The sequence below is a fragment of the Garra rufa genome, chromosome 10 (assembly GCF_049309525.1).
Source record: "Garra rufa chromosome 10, GarRuf1.0, whole genome shotgun sequence".
NCBI lineage: Eukaryota > Metazoa > Chordata > Actinopteri > Cypriniformes > Cyprinidae > Garra > Garra rufa.
The window spans coordinates 10,808,984-10,827,176 of record NC_133370.1 but is presented as its reverse complement, the minus strand read 5'-3'; the positions used below and the strand labels follow the sequence as shown (position 1 = coordinate 10,827,176).

Below are 18,193 nucleotides of genomic sequence, written 5' to 3'. Positions count from 1 at the left end.
TCTCCCAAAAGATATTAAGACAATGTACAAGCGGCATCATTGTCAAAGTGGCATGTCCAAAATTATTCATACCCATTGCAAACTGTCACAGTCTATGGGAAAATCCAAAGTTCTATACCATTCCAAATGGTCCAAGCTGTTCTAAAGCATCCTAATTACCGTGATTCATTGGGAACAGTTGTTTTAATCAACTTTTCTGTGAAAAACAGAAGCTCTCTGCTGTTGGTTTGTAGACAGTCATGGCTAAGACAAAGGAGCTCACTGAGGACCTGCGGCTGGACATTGTGGCTGGAAAGGGCTATAAGACCATATCTAAATGGTCCAGTGGCTACAGTGCAAAATATTATTACAAAATACAATACATTCCGCACTGTGAAAAATCTCAGAGGACGTAGTCGGAAGCCAAAAGTGACACCTGTGCTGGCCAGGAGAATAGTGAGAGAGGTAAAAAAAAAAAAATCCAAGGATCACCACCAAGGCCATCCAGATGAAACAAAAATTGAATTGTTTAGCCACAATGCTGTATTATTATTTGGCGTAAAAAAGGAGAAGCCTTCAACCCTAAGAACACTATCCCCACTGTCAAACATGGTGGTGGGAACCTAATGTTTTAGGGGTGTTTTTCAGCCGGTGGACCAGGGAACCTAATCACAGTAAATGGCACCATGAAAAAGGACCAATACATAAAATTCTCAACAACAACAACATCAGGCAATCTGCAGAGAAACTTGGCCTTGGGCACCAGTGGACATTTCAGCACAACAACGACCCAAAACACACAAAACATTAAAACGTTTTACGTTTTGCAGTGGCCCAGCCAGAGTCCTGACGTAAATCCAATTGAGAATCTGTGGAGGGAGCTAAAGATCAGGGTGATGGCAAGGAGACCCTCCAAATTGGGAAGGGTATGAATAATTTTGAACATGCCACTTTTTGTTCAAATGTAAATAAAAGATGAATAATAATTTTTTCCACAATGATGCCTCTTGTACATCGTCTTATCTTCTGGGAGACGTCTGTCATTTCTAATAAAAAAAAAAAAAAAAAAAAAAAAATGCTGGTTGAATAAAAGTAACTTTAAGTCAGAATTTGCCAGGGGTATGAATAATTTTGGGCTTGACTGTGTGTGTATATATATATATCTTTGGAGCAGTTTGGCGAATCTTTTGCTTTAGATTGGGACTTCGGAGCACGGATCACAAATCATTTGATTCAGATCGGGACTTCGTAGCCCATATGGCGACTCATTTTTTTTCACGAGGAAATTCTTGTTTTCCTCAGAAAATATCAAACAAATAAGACAGTACAGTTATAAAAACAAAACAAATAAAAAAGAAAGTATACACAAATACAGAATACAAATTTAAAAATGAAAAAAGTAGTGTTAAAAAAATTATTGAAAGTTCTGGAATTTAATTATACAGTATCTGTATAAACCATGTGATATGCTAATTTAATGCTCAAGATTTCTTTAGATTTCTTCAAATTATTATTATAATCAGTGCAGTTGTGTGTTTGTTTATACAGTATGCCAGTTTATATCTATATAAAATGAAATTCATCAAGACTGCACCCACTGATAGTGGGATTAATTTGCACACACTGTCTGTGTAGTTTTAGCACCCTGTTCACTAAAGGAATTATACTAATCAGGTATTTGTGATAACAGGCCCACAAAATTAAGGCTTATCACAGTGGGGCAATTCCCTATTTTACAGGCTGTTTCTGAATATTTAGTTGTGGAGGATGCTGGAGATGTACAGTAAGACCCAGGTTGACCCTTATCGGTACAGAACAACGACAGAGTGTCATTCTCTAATGCAGAATAATCATATGAAAAATGGCATCCTACAGTAGTGTCCTTTCCTCAAGAACACACACATATAGTATAATATACCAGGAGGTAGACATACTGTATGAGTGCAGTTGTTGCATATATTGTCAGTTACAGTGATGTTTGTGTGTGTGTATATAGTGAAGTTGCTCTTAGTGTGTGTGGATTTCCTTTGGGAACTGGCTAATTGTGTTAGAGCTGGCTGTATCTCATGGCCTCATTCTCTTCACACACATCTTTTGGCCTAGTTCCAAAACTATGGCCCACCTCTTCTTTTTCACTTGCTCTTTTTCTCCTCCCGTCTCTCGCTCTCTGCCTTTTTTTCTTTGCCTTTTTTAAGCCTGACTGTGAGATATAGTGAGTAAGACATCTTTGCTGTCGTAGCACCTAATCAAACAGTGCTTTGGGTGTTAACTGTGGTGTAAGCAAAGCCTTGCTGTTTGGATAGTGACCAGCTCACTGTCTGAATGAAACACTCTCTGCTAACGGAGCAGAAAGGGCCACTGCTTTATGGACCCTCACGGACCTTTTGAAAATATCTGTGGCACTGTTTTCTGAATAGGGCAGAAAATACGGTCTGTTACTATGAGAGAAAAAAAATTTTTTTATCTATCTATCGTTCTATCGTTCTATCTATCTATCTATCTATCTATCTATCTATCTATCTATCTATCTATCTATCTATCTATCTATCTATCTATCTATCTATCTATTGATCGTTCTATCTATCTATCTATCTATCTATCTATCTATCTATCTATCTATCTATCTATCTATCTATCTATCTATCTATCTATCTATCTATCTATCTATCTATCGTTCTATCGTTCTATCTATCTATCTATCTATCTATCTATCTATTGGTCGTTCTATCTATCTATCTATCTATCTATCTATCTATCTATCTATCTATCTATCTATCTATCTATCTATCTATCTATCTATCTATCTATTGATCGTTCTATCTATCTATCGATCTATCGATCTATCTATCTATCTATCGTTCTATCGTTCTATCTATCTATCTATCTATTGATCGTTCTATCTATCTATCGATCTATCTATCTATCTATCGATCGATCGTTCTATCGATCGCTCTGTCTATCGTTCTATCTATCGTTCATCAGTCTATCTATCTATCTATCTATCTATCTATCTATCTATCTATCTATCTATCTATCTATCTATCTATCTATCTATCTATCTATCTATCTATCTATCTATCTATCTATCTATCTATCTATCGTTCTATCTATCGATCTATCTATCTATCTATCTATCTATCTATCGCTCTATCGTTCTATCGTTCTATCTATCGTTCTATCTATCTATCGTTCTATCTATCTATCGTTCTATCTATCTATCGTTCTATCTATCTATCTATCTATCTATCTATCTATCTATCTATCTATCTATCTATCTATCTATCTATCTATCTATCTATCTATCTATCTATCTATCGTTCTATCTATCTATCGTTCTATCTATCTATCGTTCTATCATCTATCTATCGTTCTATCTATCTATCTATCTATCTATCTATCTATCTATCGTTCTATCTATCGTTCTATCATCTATCTATCTATCTATCGTTCTATCATCTATCTATCTATCTATCGTTCTATCATCTATCTATCTATCTATCGTTCTATCATCTATCTATCTATCTATCGTTCTATCATCTATCTATCTATCTATCGTTCTATCATCTATCTATCTATCTATCGTTCTGTCTGTTTATTTGTCTGTCTGTCTGTCTATATTAAATTATATGTACGTGTGTTTTGTTTTATTAACAATAACAAATATTATATTATACTATATTATATTATCTGACAAGACCTCACAATAAAAAAAAGTTTAAACTATTTTTGTTTAAATATTTTGTACACAGAGCTGTCTGAAGTGTTCTGTTTAAGTTTAAGCCTCCTCCTGATTGGCTAATCATCAGGGTCGCCAGAGTTCGAGGTCAATTCTATCATCGGCACTCCCTGTTTAGGGTCCCAGTAGCCCCTGATCTATCCCAAAAGGCCCTGCTTTCACAATAGCTCATTGTGTCTCGGTCTGAGTGAAATCATTCTTCTCTTGCTTCGAGAGCTGGAACGTCTCCTCACCGGGTTTGATATTTCAAGGAGAAGTCACTCAAATGTTCTCATGGAAGTGGCTGGTCACGAAAATCAAACCTGAATATTAGTTCCAGAGTTTTTCCTGGCTCTCGTCTGGTTCTGTTGCGGTCTATAGTTAACATCACAACCTTTCCGTGATCTGTAAATCCTCAGTTCCTGGCCGGATGTTCTGTGCGCAGGGGGAAGTCATTGCTTTATCAGAAACACAATATGGTTTTTCCCTGCGGCTCTATAGTGGGAAGGCAAATGTGTAGGAATGGATCCAGGAGGCTGGGATAAAGAGCCATTACTAAAACCTTGTTTTTATCCCTTATTCTGACTGTCGATGAAAAGCCGCTCTCAGTGTTGAGTTAGCGGGCTGATGTACGGCCGCTCGGGGGCCGCCACTCTGCATGGTAATTATAAACAGTTACACATCGCTCTGGGACTGAGGCTGCAGCTAAAAGAAAACGCACAACACAGCTCAGTTCTGTAAGACTTTCTAGGAGTCGAGTAGAAAATGTATAGACCTTTTTCCTGAACACGGAAGTAAGTCCGACTCTTAACTGAAAGAATGCTTTGCATTTCCGGTCTGCATTGTTCCTAGTCAAATTAGGGTATATTCCGAGCTAATAAACTAATGTTAAACCTGTTAAAATGTTTTTAAAAAGCACATGGCTCCATAGCGCCATCACTTGGCAATGTCGCAATGACCGTCATTTGTCAGTGCCTCACTTTAATGAGTGTGTAGATGACACGAAGCAGCAGATGTTAGCTACATTAAAAACACATGGACGCTATTTGAATGGGTTCCTATGGAAACCGGAACACAAAAGCATTCAATCTGACGTTAGAATTCGTAATGGACTTCGTAACATTTTAATAATGTACATTAATACATTTTTTAAGTCTTTTATGCTCATCAATGCTACATTTATTTATCAAAAATACAGAAAAAAAACTTAATATTGTGAAATATTATTGCAATTTAAAATAATGGTTTTTGATTTAAATATACTTTAAAATATATTTTATTTCTCTGATGCTAAGCTGAATTTTCACCAGTCATTACTCTAGTCTTCAGTGTCACATAATCCTTGAACCATTTAGTTACCATCATGTCATTTCAAACCTTTATGACTTTATTTCTTTTATGAAGTACAAAAAAAACAAGTGGACAAAGAAGTTTATGCAGACCAAATTTAAGCCATTTTCCATAAATCTTGGCAGTTTTGAAAGAAGCAAAGATTATTTGCAAATCACTTGATTCAGATCTTTTCAATGAATCAGTTGATTCCTTTCATATGACTCTTAACTGATTCAGTCATGCAGGTTAAAAATGATCATTTAGATTTCTATGCTTTAGTATGACTTCAGAAAACTTGGAACTTGCAGCTTTTTTTTTTAGAAGCATAAAACCTTCACTCTCCATTCTTTGTAATTACACAAACAAGTGTGACCAGTACACTTTTCTTAAATTTCACTTTTTGTGTTCAGTGGAGGACAGAAATCGCATGGGTTTGCAGTGACACGAAGGTGACTAAATTATAGTAGAAGTTCATTTCGGGGTGAACTATTCCTTTAAGAGAGGAAATGCTAAAATGATTTTCATTTACCCATGAAAGCTCTCATTCTTATGTACATTTTCTCATGCTTTAATTATTTCACTGCGGTAAGCATATCATGCAATTATATGTCCTCTAAAGGCATTAGTTTTTCAACTCACAAAATGAATCTAAAAAGAGTCATTTTCTATTGTTCAAGTGCAGAAAGTGCAATTTAATAAAAAGCCATTGTAAGACTTGTAATTACAGCACTGTAATTACAGTAATGTAATTTGAGGAGCCTAGACAAATGCAAATGTTATCCTTTTCTTAGCAGCATCAGTTTCATTGTTTGCTTAGTGTGTTCTCACGTGTCTTCATACTTTCTCATCAGGTGTTCCCTCTGGACCAAGAAACGTCATCTCCATTGTGAACGAGACCTCCGTGACTCTCGAGTGGCACTCTCCGCGTGAGACGGGCGGCCGCGATGATGTTGTGTACAATATTATTTGTAAGAAATGCCAGACGGACCGCCGTTCCTGCTCCCATTGCGACGATAACGTGGAGTTTCAGCCCCGGCAGCTGGGACTGACCGAGTCCAGAGTCTTCATCAGTAACCTGCTAGCACACACTCTCTACACCTTTGAGATCCAGGCAGTCAACGGCGTCACCAACAAGAGCCCGTATCCTGCTCAGCACGTCTCCATAGACATCACAACCAACCAGGCTGGTGAGTGATTACTTTTTGATAAGATTATGCTTGATTAAACAAGCTCATGCAATCGATACAGTCCGCAGCAACAGAAAAACATTGATGAAGAACCTGTTTAGACCGGTGTTCCATGTTTTACAATGATCAATGTTGTTGCTGATACAAGCCAGTCAAGATGGTCATTGTTGGAGACTGGTGCAGTATTCTTATTGGTTTAACTGGTCTTGATTTAAACTAGTCTAGGTGGTTTTGCTGTTTGTTTGTTTGTTTCTTCTACCAGAGAAAAATCCAAAGGGCCTATATATACATATGTACAGTTGAGGTAAAAAGTTTACATACACCTTGCAGAATCTGTAAAGTGTTAAACATTTTTTATCAAAATAAAAGGGATCATACAGAATGCATATTATTTTTTATTTAGTACTGACCTGAATAAGATATTTCACTTAAAAGTTGTTTACATATAGTCCACAAGAGAAAATAATAGTTGAACTTATAAAAAATGGTCCTGTTCAAAAGTTTACATACACTTGATTCTTAAAACTTTGTTTTTACGTGAATGATCCACAGCTGTGTGTGTGTGTGTTTTAGTGATAGTTGTTCATGAGTTCCTTGTTTGTCCTGAACAGTTAAACTGCCCACTGTTCTTCAGAAAAATCCTTCAGGTCCCACAAATTCTTTGGTTTTTCAGCATTTTTGTGTATTTGAACCCTTACCAACAATGACTGTATGATTTTCAGATCCATCTTTTCACACTGAGGACAACTGAGGCCCTCACGTGCGACTATTACAGAAGGTTCAAACGCTCACTGATGCTCCAGAAGGAAACACAATGCATCAAGAGCCAGGGGGTAAAAACTTTGGACAGAATGAAGATGTGTACATTTTTCTTATTTTGCCTAAATATCATATTTTTTTTCATTTAGTACTGGCCTTCAGAAGCTACAGCTAAATTTACACATTTTCGTTTGGTTCAAAAGTTTTCACCCCCCGTCTCTTAATGCATTGTGTTTCCTTCTGGAGCATCAGTGAGATTTTGAACCTTCTGTAATAGCTGCGTATGAGTCCCTCAGTTGTCTCCAGTGTGAAAATATGGATCTCAAAATCATACAGTTATTGTTGGAAAGGGTTCAAATACACAAAAATGCTGAAAAACCAAAGAATTTGTGGAACCTCAAGGATTTTATGAAGAACAGTAGGCAGTTGAGCTGCAGTTGAAAGATAAAAAAATCATGGAAAAAATGTGGATCATTCAGGATTTAACACATTATTAAGATTCAAGTGTATGTAAACTTTTGACTGTGGTCATATTTATAAACTTATAAATTCAACTATTATTTTCTATGTAAACATCTTTTATAAAAAAATTTTGTATGAGCCCACTTGATAAAATAATAAACATTTTGCAGATTCTGCAAGGTGTGTGTAAACTTTTGAAAAGTTTGGAGTCAGTATTATTTTTTTATTTTTATTTTTATTTTATTCAGCAAGGATGTGTTAAATTGATAAAAACCAATAGTAAAGACTTATATTATTGGACAAGATTTCTATTTTAAATATATACTGTTCTATTTAACTTCATATTCATTAAAGAATCCTAAAAACAGTTCCAAAAAATATTAAGCAGCACAACTTTTTCCAACACTGATAGTAAATTTAGCATATTAGAAAAATCTCTGAACAATCATGTGACACTGAAGACCAGAGAATTGTCTGGAGTAATGGCTGATGAAAAATATGTTTTATAGTGTTGTAAAATAGAAAACAGTTATTTTAAATTATAATAATATCTCACAAAATTACAGATTTTCTCTATGCTTTTTTTAATCAAATAATGCAACCTTGGTGAGTAGAAGAGACTTCTTAAAAACAAACAAACAAAAAAGTAGAAAAACCTTTTGAATGCCGATATATATAGTTTCAAGTCTTTAAAATTATGATTTTATACTGTTTTTTTTTATTTATTTATTTGATTATTTTGAACTAATACAATGTGTTTTACCAATCTCTTTTTTTAAACAATACAATTGTGCCCTTTTTAGGTTCTGTCAAATACTAATACTTACATACAGTTCTGTTTCTACTTTCATTACATTTTCATCACCTTCACCAGTCTAGTTTCTCATTTCATTCATGTTAAAAAGGCTCCAAGTGGTCGTTTGGCCTCAATATCACTGATGGGCTGATATTAAGAGCGAAGTGTTCAGTTTCAACATTTAGAGCTGCTCGCTGGACTGTGCAGGAAGTCAAAATTGAAAACATCACCTAGTTTGACCCGAGCTAAAAGATATGCGTCCTCATCATTTCCTTGAGAGCTCGTCTTTCAGTTTTTTGAGGGCAGCCCATCTTTCTCCATCTTTCCCCACCTCCTTCACTTCCCCTGTCATCTCAATTTCCTGCTTTCACTGAAAAGCTCTACAGAAGCATCACAGCAGTTGGTATGTTAAAAGTTTGTGCGGATCTCGCCGGGACGCATTCGTCTGGTTCGGCGCTTTCATCTTTATCAGCGGGACCAGTATGAAAAACAGCCTTGATCGTGTCGCTATTCCTTAATACATTCAGCCCTGAAACGAGGGCGCCCAAAACTGTAGCGCTGAGAGTTTAGCGGCCTCTATCGCGGCCCTCTTCTGGATCAAAGTCAACGTTTGTGGATTATTTAGCGTGTGGGGGAGATTTTCATCCTCAAACTGTGGAAACATTCAGTTCCAGCTATGAGAACAATTTAAGTTTCTGTGTACGGCAGTGTTTCGTTCCCTTTGTTTGTTTGTTTTTTACTCAACACGAGTAAAAATTTAACTACACTTTTCATCTGGAGTGGTACTCACTCATGCTGAAGTGCTTCCTATGTGGTTGCTAAAGTTTTCAGAATGGTTTTAGCACACTGAAGTCAAAAGATATATATATTTATAATATATTATAATATTCAAATCTCGAGCTATTTTTCAGGTCCATCGGATTGCTTAAAAAAAGCAGAACTCTCCATTAAAAAATTACGCAGTTTGAGGTTCATGAGCATAACTTGAGCATTTGATTCAGTTTTATGTTTGACTGGTTTTTAATACTCAGGCTTTGGCATTCTGTAAAATATTTTTTCTTAAAGAAATAGTTCTAAAAAATAAAATATTTATATTAGATTAAATAGAAAAGAGAGATTTTGAACCCCTCCCCCCCTCTGTTTCCTTCTTTCAATGAAAATCAGTGGGATCCAAACAATATTGGACCCCATTGGCTTTCATTGTTTGGAAAGATTTTTTTCCTCCCTTCAAATAAGTTTTCTGATATTTTTCTTTTTGGGTGAACGTTCCCTTCACACTATACTTTCAATGTACATTGATACAGAACAAGAAACTTTTTTTTTTCTTTTATCAAAATAATAGGCCTATTTATTAAGAGTTTTTATATGGTGTATATAAAAATAAATATTTTTTGTTATCAAAAATTAGTGTTTTTTTTTATATCAATGCAAACTTACAATTTAACACAAATATAACATTAACCAACAACATTTTAACATGCACAAATTTTCCTATATTAAAATGCAGCTTTTTTGTATTTAATAATACAAATAATTCATTGATAAAGAATAAAACATAGATATTTAAAGTTTTTTTCCCCCAAAATATCTCTTTTCTGGTATTCTAAAGAATATATTTATTTGAAATATTTTCTTTTTGGGTGAACGATACAGGACAAGATACAGGACAAGAAACTTTTTTTCTTTTATCAAAATAATATCTATCAAGATTATTTTTTTATGTAAAAATAAATATTTTTTGTCATCAGTTAGATTTATAAAATAGAAAAATGAGTTATATATATATATATATATATATAGTTAATATATATTTCAATGCAAAATTACAATTTAACACATATAAAACTTTTTTTAAAACACACTGTAAAAGTTATTACCAGTTTAAACTTAAACTTAAGTTCAGCAGCTGCCTTAACATTTTATCTTAAATCAACTTAAAATTCAAGTAATTTCAACTCATAAGTTAAATCAACTTAAAAGTACAAGTAATTTTAACTAATTTTATTGTCGTGAGTTGAAATGACTTGTAGTTTTAGGTTGTTATAACTTAAAATTTTAGGGCAGCTGCTGAACTTCAGTTTTTAAGTTGAAACTGGTAAAATCTTTTCACAGTGCATGTACAGATTTTCCTATTAAAAAATGCAACTTTCTTCAAAATATCTTTTTTTGGGGTGAACGATACCTTCATACAATACCTTCGATAGAAATTGATACAGGACAAGAAACTTCTTTTTCTATTTATAATATTTATTATATGTTATATAAAAAAATATATTTTTTGTCTTCAGTTCAGTTTATACAATAGAAAATATACTTTTTTAGATTAAAAAAATACAATTTAACACAAATATAAATCTTTAAATTATTTGTTTAAATTGTTTATTTTTTGTTAATTTTTTTTAAATTTAATTTTAATTTGCACAGATTTTACTATATAAAAAATAAACTTTATAGTATTTAGCTGCCAAAGTTTCAGAAAAATAAGTATACACATGTAAAAAAAAAAAAGGTTTTAAAATAGGAGGAAATGTTGATATTTAAAGTGTATTTATTTATGTATTTGTTTATTTCCGTACAATAAAAGTCAATGGGGTCCAAAGTTAGTGAACTATCACTGCGTATGAGCAATATTAATAGCGATGCAGGCCGTAGCATACAAATAAATAAACACATTTAGAACGGATATTATTGTAGCATGCGTTAAAAGTGTCTCCCTCTGTCTCTTGAGGAAAAGGAGACGAGCGAATGTGTTTGGGTTTATTTGGATGTGTGAAGACTCCGTAGAGTCAGAAGCAGCCGGTTAGAAGCCAAATGCAGTAGAAACCTGCCAGCAGCTATATCTTAACATAGCTCTTCTGTTCTGTTACTCTCAGTAGATTAGAAGCCTCATTTTGGATTTGAGGCTGATTTTTGCTCTTATTTTGTAAAGTAGCGACAGATATCTAAGATTCAGCTGCCTGAAAATAACATGATGTGGGATATTGTTGGTGTCTGTGATATTTTTGTTTTCCTCCCATGATGCTTCATGGTCTAGAGGCGTGTTGATAAGGAAGGGTTTCAGCGAGGGACCTGCTGTTGGTTTGTTGATCAGTTAAATCGTTTAAAAAAGGTTTCAGATTTGTTTTTGTGATTTGTAATGATATAGGAAAGCTTGGTGGGAGAGATTGTGGGAAATTATTGTGAGCAGTGTAACGCTAATTCTGTTGTCACTTAAGGCCTGTTCACACAAAGAACGATAACTATAATGATAACTATACTAGCATCAATATCAACGGATGATAACTTCTGTTTATTATAATCATGCATTGCAGTTATGCCATCTGCTGCTTTAAATGCTTGAGCTTTTCAAAGTCAGTTGGATTCTGATAGAAAAAGCTGGAAAACCGTTCTGAAAGTGATTCCAACAATATTGTTTTTCTGTGTTGTTATTGTTATTGGTACAACTGGTTATTGTTATTGGTATTGTTATTGTTTTTGGTGTTAACGGTCCTTAACTCACTCATGTTGTTCCAAACCTGTTTGGTTTTCTTTCTTCTGTGGACTATTTTCATGATCTTTTCCTAAAGCTTTCTAAAATACTTGAAACATCATAAACATCATAAAAGTGGTTCATATGATTTGTGTGCTATATTCCACATCTTCTAAAGCCATTCAGTATCTTTGTATTAAGAATTTAGGCCACAATTCCAGTCGTTATTTATAAAAAAAAAAAATTATTCACACCAGATGTAGCAAATCAGGTTGTTGAGTCAGAACAGTTTAGTGATTCATTCAGTGTTTGAACAATTTGTTCATGAATCAGACTAATTTAGGAAGATTTTCAGTAAATAATTTCAGAATTTTCCTCACGTAAAGTAGGGCCCCTATTATTTCCACAATACGGAAAGCATGGCTGGGATCGCGGAATCCAGTCATAAAAATCTAATTTACTGTATAAGGCAGAATGTCATAGAATTTGACAAATTTTGGATGAATAAATAAAAAAAACGTCTGTTTGAATGAATGGTTGTGATGTGTGGTTTCGTTTACTACACACATACTGAAGCACACATGACGTTTGTGGTGTTTTCAGCCACTACCGCCTCAATATTTGAGTATATGAACATATAGTGTCACTTCATGAGCATTTTACCATTTCTTTTGAGAAAATCTATCGCCATATCATATACAAAAGGAGACTTAAAGTTCTTCACAGCAACCTGTCAGAATAAAAGCTTGGTTTACCTTGAAGAAACTATGAAAGAAATATATGACTTAATGCAATGATAGTAGGCAAGACACTGCAGGTGAATAGGGCAAAAAAATAAGTAACTAATTGGTATCGCCTAACTTACCCAGTTGATTGATTACATTGATAATTGCAAACATTTTTTGTATTACAAATTTTCTAAAATGTTAGGTTTAAATGTGCAAATGAAGCATTATTTAATGAAATATGCACTAATTTGCATACATTTCTAGCGCAAAAATCTAAACACTGGATGAAGTCAGTTTCAAAATTCTTGTTTAAGTTTTGGACATATTAGAGTCAAATGTTTTTACAGAGGGGATTTTGTGTATCTCCATAATTAAGAAAAAATCTTGGAACAGACAGAAAACAATGTATTTATTTATTTTTATTTTTATTTTTATTTTTACCATTTTTTGAGGAATAAATAATAATATAAAAATAAAATGTTGTATAAAATCAAGCAAATTATATATGAACAAATCCCTCTCTAAAAACCTTCAGGATGTAGACAGGAATAAAAATATGAAGTTTGGTGTGTGTAAGTGCTACTGAAGTGGAGGTTTATGGCTCAGAATAGGAGAAAAAAAATCTTTTTGAGAAAAATATGTATTGTAATTCAAAATCTATTGACATAAATAGATAAAGTGCTGTTAAAGAGACACTTACCAGTTTTCTTTCCACTAGTCTGAAAAAAAAAAAATATATTTACCAGAAAATATAAATACACAAAACGTCATGTTTCTAAATAAATAAATAAAATAAAATAAATAAAAAAAAATTGTATTTGTACAACATTTATTGAAACGATTAAGATAGAATCTCAGTGTTTCCCCTAGGTTTCCAGTGTTGGGGGGGGGGGGGGGGGGGTGCCGGTAGCCAACGTTACTTTTTTTTTTTCCCGGTACTTTACCCTACTTTGTGAAATAACGAAAACATTATTATAGACTTATTCAGTGGAAAAATAAGTCCAAAACTCTCTATTTTAACATTTTGAACAATAGGGCTCTACCAACTTTTGCTTTTTTTTTTTTTTTTAATTCTTGTGTGTATTATTTTTTCTCATAATCAAATTAAAAGTATAAACATTTATTTATTTTTAATCAAATGAAAAATAAACCCTTTTAATTTTTGGCAAACAAACAGAGGTTTACTGTTAAAATCAATAAATAATAATAATTTAACATTTAAATAATAATTGTAGTATTTTTTCTACAATTAAGTGGTTAATCTTGTTATATTTATTTTTATCATATATATTGTTTCATGTCAATTATTTAAATAGGAATATATAAACAACTACATTATACTGTACAAAAGTAATACAAGACTAATGTTCTGTTACATGTTACTTTTATTTTGACAGGTTGCCTTGAAGTTTCTGTGTGTGTACAGCATGTTATGATGCTAGTTTTCTCAAATGAAACGGTAAAAGTGACACTCACAGCAGCTTTGGATATTGAGTTTATCTGTTCATGCGAGATGCAAATGCCCAAAATTAGCGGGAGCGTCACGTGTGCTTCAGTATATGCGTGTAGTAAAAGCGCGTCTCCACCATTCATAAATACAGAGGCAAACGGAGCATGCAGGATTCATATTGAAACGGTCTTTTTGCATTTCAGTTTTCACAGACACTAGTCCATATCGCGATTTGAATGAAGTGACAGACCAACTTTTGATTTATTAATCCAAAAATCGACGAATTTACGTGGCATTTCGCGCTATAGTAGATTCGGTTTTTATGAATGGAGTCCGCGATCCCGTCTGTGTTTTCGCAGATGAGACATTGTAAACACGCGATCATGTAAAGACAGAAATGACATGCCTTCGTGTAAATAAGATAAATAACACAAGGCAATTTAGTTTGTTTAATAAAAGAACAATGTATAGCCCTGTTCTATAGGAAAGATAACCTTAATGACTTCTATTGTGATCTGACGCTATATCAAAAATAAAATGAACTTGACATTCAAGGGGGGCGGGGGGTGCCGTTGGGGGGGCGGGGCGCCCCCCTAAGATAATGGTAGGGGAAACACTGAATCTAGTTGGAATAAAACTGAATTTGAGAAAAAAAATAAAACACATTTTTTAGTTTTTTTTTGTTTGTTAAATAAAATAAAAAAAAGCTGTTCAGTTGCGTACGTTTCATGATTTCAAATAATTAGATGCATAATTTTATTATTAAAACAGTCAAGAGAAATTAACAGAGAAAAAACTGAAAAAAAAAAAAAACATGAAATGGAATTTGGGAAAAAATAATACAGATTTCATAGGGCCCTAATAAAGCCATTATATGTGACCCTGGACCACAAAATCAGTCTTATGTAGCACAGGTATATTTGTATCAATAGCCAAAAATACATTTCATGGGTCAAAATTATCTTTATTTTTCTTTTATGCCAAAAATCATTAGGATATTAAGTAAAGGTATTTTGTAAATTTCCTACTGTAAATAGATCAAAACTTAATTTTTGAGTAGTAAGTAGTAAAGGCAATTTTCTCAAAAAAATTTTTTTTTGCACCCTAAGATTCCAGATATTAAAATAGCTGTATATCTACCAAATATTGTCCTGTCCTAACATAACCATACATTAATGGAAATCTTAAAGGGATAGTTCACCCAAAAATGAAAATTTGATGTTTATCTGCTTACCCCCAGGGCATCCAAGATGTAGGTGACTTTGTTTCCTCAGCAGAACACAAAGATTTTTAACGAAAACCGGTGCAGTCTGTCAGCCAAATAATGGGAGTGGATGGGCACATCAAATTTTCATTTTTGGGTGAACTATCCCTTTAATTATTCAGCTTTCAGATGATGTATAAGTCTCAATTTCACAAAATCGACCCTTATGACTGATTTTGTGGTCCAGGGTCACATATGGTTTCAGAAGTTATGCTTCATAACTCACTTTTATGATCTTTTTTGTGCTGTTTTAGTGTCCATTTAATGCAGTTCCTTTGAGAAAAGCAACCAGTACAGTCTTTTGTGTTTTACAGAAGAAAGTCAGTCGTACAGGTTTGGAACAACATGAAAGTAAGTAAATGATGAAAGACTTTTCATTTTCGGGCAACTATTTCTTCAGTGTGAGGTGTTTTTTCTTGTGAGTTTTTCAGTACTCAGCATCTCTGTTTTGCAAAGGGAAACTCTAACTATTTCCTCTTAAACTGTGATTAGTCCTGTCTCGATCACCTGTTAGTTTGCTTGTTTTGATCCAGTCTAATTGGAGTTAATTGGTGTAATTGGTGCTCCAGCACGATGCTTGTTTCCAGCTGAACTGAGTCGTTGAGCAGCGGTTCAGACATGACTGCACACGATCTGCGGCAGAGTGTCTTGTAATCGCTCCTCTCGTGACGCTGGGAGTCGGAGCAAACAAACAAAAAGATCATAACACGGAATCAGACACCTGCCGAGTTTTCCTCCTTCTCCTAAATGTACAAGAGCAGAACGACGAGGTAAATAGACCTGATTAACATTCGGCTCTAATGGCCGCCGCTGGGCGTGTATGTGTGACAGTTAAATGGTACTCTTGACAGATAGATGCTTAAGAGCCATGCTCTCCTCCATTGTTATCGTTTTGGAGGCCGTAATGACTCTTTTGCCGTTAATGGGCCCTTCCCGTGTGGAGGGGTCTCGGAGGTAAACGGTAATTGTGTTCTTCGTGTACCTGATGGAAATGCCCAACGGGGGTAGAAAGAGATGGAAAACAAGAGAAGGAATGCAGATGCTCAGTCCTGGGGAGGTTAGGAGACTAAAGGTATTTAGAATAGGCTTAATTAATTAAAGCTCAATCAGGTTTTAATTTCATCCTTGAAAGCCGACCGAAAGAGGTTTTCAATAGAGCCTGCTTTGAAAAAGTACAGTTCAGTGGTTTAGTAGAACAGCTCTGTATCTCTGCTGGATTTCAGGGGCTCTTTGGGGAAAACGGTAAGATTTTGATGAAGAGAGTCTGTGCAAAAGTTTTTTGTAGAACAAAGAGTAAATTAATCTTGAAGGTGAAGTGTGGGATTTCATTGTCTTCAGTGGAACTGCAAAAATAATGACTGTTTTCAAACCGGTTTCTTGAACATATCAGTTGCTGTATTCATACTTTACCTTCAATCGGTTCAATCATTTAAATGAGCGCCCTACTCACATACACTGGAGAAAATTCCTAAAAATGGTCTAATTTTAAAGAAAACCCTCAATTTTAATGGGTAGAATAATTGGTAACACTTTACAATAAGGTTCATTAGTTAACATAAGGTAACCACATTAGTTAACATGAACTAATAATGAACTGCACTTATACAGCATTTATTAATCTTTGTTAATGTTGATTTCAACATTTACTAATACATTATTAAAATTTTGTTAACATTAGTTAATGCAGTGTGAACTAACATGAACAAACATGAACAACTGTATTTTCGTTAACTAATGTTAACAAAGATTAGTAAACACAGTAACAAATGTATTGCTCATGGTTAGTTCATCTTAGTTAGTACATTAACTAATGTTTAACTAATGAACCTTATTGTAAAGTGTTACCGAATAATTAATATATATTTTTTATATCATAATTTATCATAATTTAATGATAAACACAAATTAAAAGTCAGAGTTTGATAATTTCTATATACATTTTTTTAATTAAAGAATTAAAAAAAAACTGCTAAAAGTAAATAAATGTGTCTTGTGTACTTAAAATAAGTTAAAATTTAGTTAAATAAGTTAAAAAGAACAGTTCTTATTCAATATACAGTTGTTTGGAACAATATACAGGGTCAGCATATTTTTTATTTTTTTGAGAGAGAAATTAATATTTTCATTAATCAAGAATGTATTAAATTGATAAAAAGCAATAGTAAAGACTTATATTGTTAGAGAAGATTTCTATTTCAAATGTATGCTGTTCTTTTTTTTTAACTTTATATTCATTAAAGAATCCTGAAAAAAATGTATCACAGGTTCCAAAAAAATATTAATCGGCAAAACCGTTTCCAACACTGATAATAAATAAGCAATTTATAAACACTGAAGAAATATTGAATACTGAAGACTGGATTAATGGCTGATGAAAAAATCAGCTTTGCATCAGAGGAATAAATTATATTTTAAAATATATTAAAATTGAAAATGGTTATTTTAAATGTAATAATATCTCACAATATAACTATTTTTTCTGTATTTTTAATCAAATAAATGCAGCCTGGGTGGGCATAAGAGACTGATTCCAGACTTTTAAACAGCATGCAACAAATTGATAAAGAGAAAATTAAAATGTATTATTTTTTTTAGTATTAATTTTACATTTAAAAATAAACAAATTTGTCCTGCATTTTCATTTACAGTAGGTTTATAAAGTGTTGAAATTAATATTTTATAAAAAGAACAGAAAATAAAAATGTTTTGTAACAATATACACTAAGTATTTCTTTCTTTCTTTTTGAATATAATTCATATTTTTATTTAGTAAGGACATGTTCAATTGATTAAATGAACAGTAAAGACAAACATTGTTAGAAAGGATTTCCATTTCAAATATGTGACCCTGGAACCAGTCATAAGGTTAAATTTGACAAAACTGAGATATATACATCATATGAAAGCTCTCTCAAGCTTTCTTTTGATGTACAGATCTGGCCATTTAAAATGCGCGCGGGAAGTAAAGTGGTCTCGCGTGACGCCGGTGTATTCCAAGGGAACACGGAAAATACAATGACATAGGAAAGACATGATCAGTAGGGGGCAGTCA

At 33.4% G+C, this 18,193-nt stretch overlaps 1 protein-coding gene across 1 annotated transcript in view; it reads left to right on the top strand.

Annotated features, from left to right (window-relative positions):
• The window catches only part of ephb1 (EPH receptor B1), a 194,193-nt gene that overhangs the window by 95,241 nt on the left and 80,759 nt on the right, over positions 1–18,193 (top strand). Inside the window, exon 6 of the mRNA XM_073849352.1 lies at positions 5,878–6,213. Coding sequence (XP_073705453.1) covers positions 5,878–6,213 — 336 coding nt within the window. The remainder of the gene's footprint in view (positions 1–5,877; positions 6,214–18,193) is intronic.